This window comes from Nicotiana attenuata, unplaced genomic scaffold (genome assembly GCF_001879085.1).
Source record: "Nicotiana attenuata strain UT unplaced genomic scaffold, NIATTr2, whole genome shotgun sequence".
NCBI classification, from domain to species: domain Eukaryota; kingdom Viridiplantae; phylum Streptophyta; class Magnoliopsida; order Solanales; family Solanaceae; genus Nicotiana; species Nicotiana attenuata.
In genome coordinates this window covers 322,827-334,151 of record NW_017670439.1, presented here as the reverse complement: position 1 = coordinate 334,151, position 11,325 = coordinate 322,827, and the positions used below count along the sequence as shown (strand labels likewise).

Here is an 11,325-nt window from a genome sequence, read left to right as displayed (position 1 = left end):
CTTTGACCAAGCAAGTCTGACCAATCCGGTCAACAGTTTAACAAAATTTTCGACCAAGTTGCGACCAACGTTGGTCGCTAATTTATTTAAAACCATTATTTTATTATTTTCACCAGTTTAGCGACCAACTTTGGTCGCTTTTCTTGGCAAACCAACTTTGGTCGCTAAATTTTGGTCGCTTTATGCAGGAATTCTAGTAGTGAATTAGGTACGTATATCTGAATATGAATCCACAATATAAGAGAGTGCTAGAAATTCACTTGGATTTTTGTGTGTGTACAGAATGTAATAAAGTCCCAAAACGAATAAATGTACATTTGTATTGTAGAGTATATGTGTATAAAATCTTTTAGGCGCAAAACAGTTGTTTACACGCATTCCTTCAATCTCTTCTGCTTGTTAACATCAATATGTTCGATAACACGCCGTGCTTCCTCCTCTGTACCAGGGACAACATTCCTAATTTTTAAACCATTTCTTAGTGAATCCGAGCTGACAGTGAAAGTGAAGTAAAAATTGTTTGAAACCTGTCAAAAAAATGTACACAAACTATTTAGCTGAACTTTGCCACATGAAGTGAAACGGAAGGAAGGAATATTAACGAGTAATTTCCGCATATCAGGGAAAGATCGATGCTCACCTCACTGGAAAGATGTTCGGGCTGTGTAACATGAGATACAACTTCCACATAAATCAGAGGCCGCGACATGTTTTCTAGTTCTGTATACAAAACACATGATTTGAGCTGGAGGAAATCTCCAACATCTACCTGCATCAGCAGATTTCAGACTTAACTTAAGCATTTTATTTATATATTCGTATCCTATAAATCCAGTATAATCCCACATCGTGGGGTCTGGGGAGGGTCGGTTAACAAATACATAAGTAGTAATTTATGCACTTACAGGTTTCAAGAAATCAACATAGTCAACTTCCACAAAGCAAGGTGTACTGCCAGCAAATGAATAAGCTGTTGCATAAGCCAATTCAAAAGCTTTCCTCATTAGGAAACCTCCAAATATTTGACCATGAATGTTTCTTTGCTCAGGTTGGCAAACCAAAGAATTTTGAAGACAAGTTTCCTTTATTAGAATGCTGTCTCTATCTAACAAAGCTTCAGCCAACAATTTATTCAGTCTATTTACATTGTCTCCAATATTGGTGTCATGCTTCTGTTCTCTTTTCTCCTTTCTCATCTTGTTTCTTTCCTTTGCTTCTTCCCAAAGAAGCTTTTCTTTTTCAGTTTCAGGTAAAATCGCGTTGATTCGAGCTGATTTTCCAGTCTTAGAGTCTCTGGCCACAAATGTGAAGTTTGCTGTAAGAGCTACTGACTCTGTGGTATTGGATGATTCTGCAAGAAAATGATCTGTGTCATGAATAACAATGATGAAATGAAGATAACTAATTGACTATTTTGATGATTGTACAGTGCAGCTCAATAGAGATACTGTCCGCTTTGAGCCTAGGCCCACACGGCTTTAAAACGCGTCACTATGGTGCTATATCTAGTATCTCTCCCGTATTTTGTCGATGTGAGATTTGCCTAGGGTGTCACATACATCCCCCTTAGGGACGCTGAGGTTTGACCCACCATCATTCAAGGTTACACGCGGAGTAGCTCTGATACCATATGTAGCAGTCTAGCCTAGTGATACTGTCCGCTTTGGGCCTAGGCCAGCAGGGCTTTAAAACGCGTCACTATGACCTAAGGCTTATTTACATATATACCAAGTTTCTCTCTCGTGTTTTGTCAATATAGGATTCGCCTAGGGTGTGACATTGTGTTGAAGATATAATTATGTAAATAAAAAGTGTAACTTTCCTAACAATTTTAAATTTTAGATAAGCGATCACACAATTCAACATGATATTATGAAAATATGTGTAAGTCTTGAATTCGAGTCTCACTACAACAAATTATGTAAATAAATTTTCATGTGCTTGGTGTGTGAAAAAGTACCAAGATACCTGGTGTAGATTGCTTCACTTCAAGTTGAATTTCCAAAGATGAACATCCAACCCATATAACAGCCCCTTCTATAGTGAGATCAGTGTCAATACGAATAGTTTTTTTCAGAATCATCTTCTCCATAGATGCAGTCACCAGTTTTATGGACCTAGATGTACCATCATTAGAAGAACAATGCTGTTTTGCAAAAAAGAGACAGAATATCATGAGTACGATACTTCAGAAACAGGGCATTTAGTTTCTTAATGCATTAAAGAAAATAAACAGGATTATGGTAAAGGATGAGGTAGAAGGGGAGCCTTGGAGCAACGGTAAAGTTGTCTCTGTGTGACCTATATGTTACGGGTTCGAGTCGTGGAATCAGCCACTCATCCTTGTATCAGAATACACTGTCTACATAACATTCCTTGGGGTGTGGCCCTTCCCCGAACACTGCGTAAATGCGAAATGCTTTGTGTACCGGACTGCCCTTTTATGGTCATTGATGAGGTAAGTATACTCTAATTACCTAAATTTATCATTTAATATGATAAGTTAATACTCCTTTTGTTTTAATTTACGTGAATCGTTTCATAGTACATGGGTCAAATTGATTAATTTTCGTTGTGAATTTGGAGATTGACAACAACAACAACAACATCATACGCAGTACAATCCTACATAGTATGTCTAGGAAGGATAGTATGAACGCAAACCATAATCATATCTTGTGAAGATATAGACCCTCTCGGCTCAAGGTAGAAAACTTTGTTTGACTCATATATGAATGAGTTATATATAAGAAGCATAACTATACCTTATAGGAAATGGTTGCGGCCAAAGCATCCAAATCTTCCAGCAACTTTCCAATCCTAATCTCATTCCTGGGATTTCTATATCGTTCCCGAAGTGTATAATCAGAAGAAAATTTGAATAAAACATTAGTCCTACTCCTTGATGGTGTTTTAGCAATCAAATCATTTTGAAGAGACTGAACAACTGCAGAATTTGATGGCCTTCCAAAAATACTCGATCTCGCTTCCCACATTACATTTTTCACAGGCGAATGACACATAAACAACAATAAATTAATTGGTTTTCGAATCGATGATCCAGTTGAGCCTTCAACTGAAATATTGCTGATGGCATTCGCATTATGAACCTTTGGCTTTTCTGGTGATACGAACGTATTTAAGTAATTGTCGTTAGATGAACCAAGAAAGTGAGTAAAATGAGATTTTTTCTTTCTGAGTAATTTTGGACATGAAGTAATATCACCATTCAACTCCTTAATGAGATTCTTTGTTTCGGAATTATGTGATTGTGAAGTAGAAAAATAAGAAATGAGTGTATAGAGTGAAGCATTTTCTTCATACTTGAGAAAGTTGAAATGAAAATAAGAAAACGGTTTGAAGAAATGGTGACAAACTGGTTTTGTTGAAGGTTTCATCTAGTATAGTAAAAGAAAAGAAAACCCAATTAGTGGAAGATGACAGAAGCTTATACAAGTTGGAGGAAATTAATCTTAGTTTAAGGAATTGTGGGTTTCGAGATTGCTAAGCTTAAATAAGAAGAAATATGGACATAGTACAATTAGATGGAGAAATAAATTATACTGTTGTATTTATAAATGATACTATGGCAGATTAGAATGCTGATGTGACAGCTAATAATAACTGTTGTAACTGTAATTCAGAGAAATACAGCTGTGTGGGTATAAATCACATGTGAGTCATGAGCTAAACATCGAAATCAATCTGACAAAATCTATTTCCTCCAGCTGTGTGGGGATGCTTCTGTGGGTACACAAATAACTGTTCAATGTTTTTTAATTTCATTAATCCTTTGCAATTCAGATTTAGTTCAGATTTCGATTTTGTCCAAATTATATAACAAGAGAAGCTGGTCAACTGAACACCCTTCGCCGAAAAATTATACTACGTATAAGGTAAAACATTACTTGTTATTGATTAAAAATAGACTTTGAACACCCTTATAGCTATGCAAGGGTGTTTAGAATTTGAACACCCTTATTGAATTTCTTGGCTTTGCCACTGGGCGCGGTTCTACCTCCCGACCTACGGGTTCACATGAATCAGTAGATTTTGTCCAAACAGTATAAATGTGTTCGAAAAATTTACTATCTATAAATGTTTGAATTTGAACCCAGTTACTATTGAAAATTTATTCGAGGTTGCTGCAGGAACCCATAAACATTAAATTCTGGATCCACCCCCTGAGGTGATGGTGCAGGACTTCAAAATCCGGATTTGGTTTTTCAATTATGGAGCAGTTTTTAAATGCGGAAAGAAAAAAAAATTGGCAGGCCAAGCTTATTTTGACGGAACTAGACATGATTCAACTATTGTTCCGAAAACATAATAGAAACCAAAAAAAAAATGTTGGCCAAGTCAAAGCCATAGGGTTGTGGCGTTTTGTTTAACCCAAAAATTTAATTTGAAGGTCAAAGTAATTACTGGAAAAAAAAAAGGTCAAAGTAATTGATTTTGTATATTAGGGTACTAACAATCGATTTAAATTACTTTTCCAAATATGAATAATAAAAACATAAATAAATGAGAGAAATAATGCAAAAGAAAAGAGAATTCTTATGGAAGAATATGACTCCTCTTTTGTATGAATCTTGAATTGCTAGATATAAGATGTTATGATTATGAGAAGTGATTTTTTCGATGATGTACAATGTGCAGAATAGAGGTTTAAATAGTAATCATGTTCATAACGGATTAGCTAATTCTATATTTGCCCGTTACAATTATTTATTGCATTTATGGTATGTTACATAATTAATTTGTAATCGATGTTATAATAATGGCAAATCCCGTATAATTCGGGTTTAATTGATTCTCCTTTCATTCGTACTTATGAGTGATTCTTTGTACCAGATCCGGTGCAATTCTCGCACGATCAATTCCGGGACTAACAATTAATGTACTAATATGTTTAGTGTATTTTATACGTCACTTTTCACTTCTTTCGTAACTTTGCTGACACGTATCATTATTTAATTAATTGATCCACGTGGCTAGTTTATTTTTTGACTAATCCACATTTTTCATTACATTGAGAGGGTGTTTGGCTAAGCTTATAAGCTGGTCAAACTGGCTTATAAGCACTTTTTGGCTTATCTACACGTTTGGTAAAATTAAAAGTACTTATAAGTTAAGTGCTTATAAGCCAAAAATAAGTCAAAAGTCATAAGTTGGTCTCCCCCAACTTATCAAATTTCAGCTTATAAGCACTTTAAATTTAACCAAAATATTTACTATTCTATCTCTAAAATACTTCTTTTTAAAACAAAACTCTTCGTATCTTTAGCTGCATAGTATTAATTTCAGCACTTTTATCCAAACACCTAACTGCTTATTTTTTAAATCAGCTTCAGCACTTAAAATTATTTTTCAACACCTAATGCTTATCAACTACTCTAAATCAGCTAAGCCAAACGGGCTCTATTCTGATTGTCAAAGTCATCCACCAAAGAAGCTTTTAAATTGTTTCAGCAATATTTCTCCAACTAATTCTATCGTGGGTATTACTATATCAGCTGTTTTCATGATCTTTTTAATGATCTAGTTGAGGTTTGTCCTCTTGTTTGATCAATTTAAAATAGTCAAAACTTGAGTTTGCAGAATATATTCCAACTTAGTAAACTCTTGATTCTCTTTGCTGTTTATGCAAAGGAAAAGGTTTACTTTTTCAAACGAAATCTTTGAATTTCTGGAAGAAAAAAAAAAATCCAAAACTCCCGTGGACTATTCCTGATTTTTTGCAATAAATTAAATAATTAAAAGCTAGTTTGAAAAGGTAATGTTTTTGTTGCAGAAACAGTTCAAACTAACATAAATTTTCTTAATTGATTTCTTTTTTTGGGGCACTCAATTTTTTTTTTTTTTTTTACTTAAACGCTATTATTTCCATTTTTAGAAGTGTTAAAGAAGTTATTTCTGCTCTAACCTGCTCTTAATTAAAGAAATAAACCTACCATTATTGCCTTAATCTTCATATATATAATTATAATCATCAGAAGCAATCTCTCGAACAACTCATAGCCCTGGGATCGTGGCGTTTTATCCTATGCGATTCTGATTACAAGGCTATCAACCAAAGAACTAATTAATAAATTAAAACTGGGAGATCATGAATTTTCTAATCACCTTTTTCTCTAACTGCATGCCACGTTGTTTGATTAGAAAATACGCCATGTGTAATTAGAATATCAAATGGTACTCCCTCCTTCACTTTTACTTGTCATGTTTTGACTTTACACACCCCTTAAAAAATAATAAATAAAGTACATAATTTATCATGGTACACATATTAATTGGTATATAGTCTTAATGGATTTGAAAAATGATTTAGAATGAGTAATTAATGCTAAGGGCAAAACATGAAAAAAAAAAAAAAATTCTCTTGATATGCGAAAGTGGACAAGTAAAAGTAAAACTCTATTTTTAGAATAGTGGACAAATAAAAGTGACGGAAGAAGTATTTATTTTCATAATGATTTTTTATTCTTGCATAATAATCATGACCACATGCTTTACTAGTATAGTACTAATATCGATGTCAACAAGGATTGAGGAGTTCTTGTTTTCAAAGTGATTAATTTGCGGAATTATATTATGCTCTCACGTTTTCTACGATCAATTACTTAAAAAGATTACGGTGAGACTAGCAATATTGAGATTAGTTATGCTGGTATTCTGATATTACTTTTTATTGATTATTTGGTATGTTATATTAATCCTAAAATTATCGATTTCACTACTTTATCCTGAAATAACTTATTCTAAGATTAGTTGTGCTTGTCTCCTGATATTATTTCTTATTGATTGTTTAATATGTTGTATTAATCCTGAAATTGCCAATGTTACTGTTTTATCCCCGATAACTTATCCTGTGATTAGTTATACTGGGATCATTATGCTGGTATTCTGATATTATTTCTTATTGACTGTTTGGTATGTTGTATTAATCATGAAATTGTCAATTTTACTGCTTTATCTTATGATTAGTTATACTGGGATTCGTTATGCTGATATCCTGATATTATTTCTTATTGATTGTTTGTTATGTTGTATTAATCATGGATTTATCAATTTTACTGCTTTATCCAAAGATTAGGTATACTTGGATTAGTTATGCTGATATCCTGATATTATTTCTTATTGACTGTTTGGTATGTTGTATTAATAATGAAATTGTCAATTTTACTGCTTTCTCCTGGGATTAGGTATACTTGGATTAGTTATGATGGTATCCTGATATTATTTCTTATTGATTTGTCTGGTATGTTGTATTAATCACGAAATTGTCAATTTTACTACTTTATCTTGGGATTAAGTATGTTGGGGTTAGTTATGTTGGTATCTTGATATTATTTCTTATCTGTTTGGTATGTTATATTAATTCTGTAACTGACAATTATTTTACTGCTTTATCATGGGATAATTTATCATAGAATTACTATTCCATCCTCTGGCAGGTATAAGTTATCCTGGTACTATTAATTTCGAGATAACTCATCTCAGGATTAGTAACCAAACAAGGGATAAGGTGATACTAAATTTTTATCCCATAATTAGTTTTTCTTGTCCATCATACCATACGACTCCTACTTACATAGGGTATTTGATAGGTTAATCCAATGAAAATAATAAACTTATTCGAATTATTTAATCATAATATTTCTTTTTTCATACTAGACGTGTCATTTTATTATATCATTAAACCTTTTCTTTCTCTTACTTCTGTGATGAGCCTTCTTAACACATTGCGTGATTTAAACAGGCAAAAAAACATAAAGGGGAATTACCAGCTATGTCCATTTATAAGTAGCTCATTACAAAAATTGGCCAATTGATAAAATATTACTAATATTAGCCAAATTAGCCAATTAGCTAATTGAAGCAAAAAAATATCAAATTTTTGCTTTGTTTTGAGTGGGTGTTATTAGAATAGATTGGGCACAACTTAAGGAGCTTGAATCTCAGTTTTGGGATGATTTGGTGAAGTTTTGAGGTGGTTTGAATTGAAAATTCGAAGTAAAAGCTGAACATGAAAAAAAATGATATGTGTATCACACTGTGTATCATTTGTGTATCACATATGTATCATATTTGTATCAATTGTGTATCACATGTATATCCATGTATACTTGTGTGTGAGATACATGCGTGATACATGTTTGATACATGTGTCGCAGAAGATTTTTTTTAACTCGATTTAATTACGAATTTTGATACAAAACCAATCCAAATCACCTCCAATCTTCCTCAAAATTTTATATTGACTTATCTATATATTTTCAATGAATTTCAACTATACCCATTGAAAAAGTTCCTTTTTTGCTTCTATTTTTGAAATATTGTATAGATTTTTGTATTTCATCACCTTATTTGCTACCCCGTCCATGAAAGTTTCTTTCCATCTTGTATCTAATGTTGCTAATCACGCTTAAAAATATGGAAAGTGATTTTTGCATGTGATTCTTTGATAGAAAGAATCCTATTATTTGGTGTTTCAATTTTTGTTGGCTAGTTTTGGTAAGTCTATGACTAATGGCTAGAGGTTGGTAAGTTGAGATTTATTTGGGACATTTTTGTAAGTTTCCCAAACATAAATAGTCAGTCCATTAGTCTTTACAACTCCTCTTAGCCCTAAAAACTTATAAAAAATAGCCCTAAAATAATGTAGGGAAAACTACCCTATATACCTACCCATTCAAAAGTAATTATCCGTAACTACCCATCTTAAAAGTAATTATATTAAATACCTATTCTAGTAGAACTAATTACCCGCTCATTCAATTCTTGCGATGGACATATCCAGTTTAAGCAACAAAAGTGTGAATCCTAAAAAGAAGCCAAAGAATAGTTAGCTTTTTTCAACAGTGGGTAGTGTTGTTAGTATTGTACCTTTTTTTGCTATCATCACCTTTTTTTTTAATTTGTGCTCCATAATTTATTTTATCTTCTAAAAGTAAAAAAAAAAAATATGTACTATATAACAAAAATTTGAATTTTCATGTGTGTTGAAGTGTTTGCTGTTGGAATTTATTGGGTATTGTTCTTTGATTATGATATTAATGGTAATTTTCAAATATTTGACAAAAATTCAAATCCACCATTGAAGGAGCTTGAAGCTTGAAACTCATAACTTGGTTTGTTTGAGTTTTTAATTGTTTTGATCCGATCCTATATGAGTTTGTTTGGAAAGTTGATTGGAGGTTGTACCTAATGTTTTAGTCAATTTGGTGAGATTTTGTAGTAGATTTTAGAAGTTTGGGTTGAAATATAGTTGAACAAGAGAAGAAGACGAATTTGTATTGTATACTCAAATAGTATACAAATATACCATTTTGGGATACAATTCATTCCAACTATATACCCTATTAGTATAGCTATATACTATATTGGTATCATATGTTAGTTGAATCATTTTTTGGTTGTCTTAGCTGCATTTATTAGTACAATATTTGATTTTCTTTTAATAATAGTAATATAGTACAATATCTTGAAATACTTTATTATATTAATATGTGGTACACTATTTTTTTATTTTTCTCTTTATGCATGTGTGTTATGTAATAGTAGTATAGTCAATAGTTGCCGGGAATTAACCAGTAAAACTGTATACCATGTTGGTATAGTTATATACCATATTGGTATCATATTGTAGTTTGAACATTTTTTTGGTTGTCTTGGCTGCATTTTTAAGTGAATTCAATTCTGAAATTATTTATATGAACGTGATTTACAGTGCTGGAATTTTTTTGTGCTGATGGATATAGATTAGGTAATAGTTTTTATAATTATAGGCAATTGTTGGAACGACCCATACAACTATATACCATGTTCGTATATGGAATGAGCAAGTTGCTTTGCGAATATTTAGCTTGCAATGTGAGCATGTAATTTTCTCATAATTTTATTGTATCCTTTAATGTTTTGGTACAGTAGTATAGTCACAGATAGTTGTAGCAATATTCTAGAGCAATCATATACTATGTTGGTATACTTGTATACCATATTGGTATCATATGGTACTACAAGTCTTTTTTGCTACTTACATTTTTATTGCATTTTTCAATATTTTATTATCATTTCTATTCTAACTAGTATATATGGAGATTTAGTGGCCGTAGATTATGTTTTCTTGCTCCATCACTGGTTAGTATTACTGCTAATGGTAGAGTATGTACTGATATTTGTAGGGAAGGAGATCAAGATTTGCATGGCAATCACGTGAAATTAGAAAAGGAACAAGAAATAAAGAAAAAAATAAAAATAAAAAAAGTAAAGAAGGAATCAAATTTGAGTGTGAAATAAGTTATGGTAAAAATAACAATAATACAATTTAGGCAAAAGTAAATAAATAAAAGAGAAAAAAAATAGGAAGAAAATGAGAAAAAAGAAAAGGAGAAAAGAAAGAAAAAAAAAGGAAAAAAGAAAAGAATCATAGAAATAAAAAAGAATTGGAGAATAAAGAAAAAAAATTTTCCACAAAAACTACTATGGGTAGGAAATGTAATTAGTTTATAGGTAGAAAAACAAATGGGTAGACAAGGGTAAATAGTTTTGTTTTTGTGGGTAACTGTGTCAAACTCCCAATAATGTAACCATATCAAATGGTGTAGCAGATTTTTTGGGCGAACGAAATCTTGCTTTTCTCTCTCTCTTCTCCCCTTCTTTGCTTTCTCTCTCCTTCCTTTTTCTTCTTCGTCTTCTTGAAAATTCAAAGAACTTTAATAATGGAGCTTTCTTAATTTCACTGCACAAATCACAAAACTTTGGCGTAGTCATTTTCTCTCTGTCATTTCCTCTCTTCGACGTATAAATACTATGTATAAACATTTTACTATATGCTTGATGTATAATCACTATAAATTTGGGTACAATCTGTAATGATCCAATATTAATCACAAGATTAGTGTTGTCAGCTGGGCTCGATGGGAGGAAGCTTAGGCTAAAGAGTAACAAGAGTAACAGAATTAGTGAAGAGGAATTACAGAAATTCAAATTAACAGCTAGGATTAGTTCCGAATAAATGAACTACAAGGGCTAGGAGTTTGCCACGTCAATTGAGGTTGTTATAACTAACCCTTAACAGAAATTGGAAGGCAACAAATCCAAGGTCATTTTTGTGTCTTCTCTCACCTTCTCACTCGATCCCTGTTTCTTCTCTTTCCTTCAAACTCTGATTCTTTTCTCTCTTCATTTCTGCAGATCTTAGCCAATTATGGAGCTTACTAGTAGTAGTTAGTTGTTTCATTTGGTTGTTTGTAATTCGTTCTTTTCCAGTTATATATAAACAAAAAATTATCCCAAAATCTTTCTTTCGTTCGCAATTTA

At 32.1% G+C, this 11,325-nt stretch overlaps 1 protein-coding gene across 1 annotated transcript; it reads right to left on the bottom strand.

Moving 5' to 3' along the window:
• Positions 1–225: 225 nt before the first annotated feature.
• LOC109239434 (acyl-coenzyme A thioesterase 9, mitochondrial-like) lies at positions 226–4,520 on the bottom strand. Its single transcript, XM_019405999.1, has 5 exons — positions 2,766–4,520; positions 1,969–2,146; positions 906–1,351; positions 641–769; positions 226–527 (listed from the first exon to the last, which is right to left on the bottom strand). Exons 1-5 carry the CDS (start codon positions 3,396–3,398, stop codon positions 369–371), a joined length of 1,545 nt encoding a protein of 514 aa, XP_019261544.1. The 5' UTR covers positions 3,399–4,520; the 3' UTR covers positions 226–368.
• Between the last annotated feature and the right edge of the window lie 6,805 nt (positions 4,521–11,325).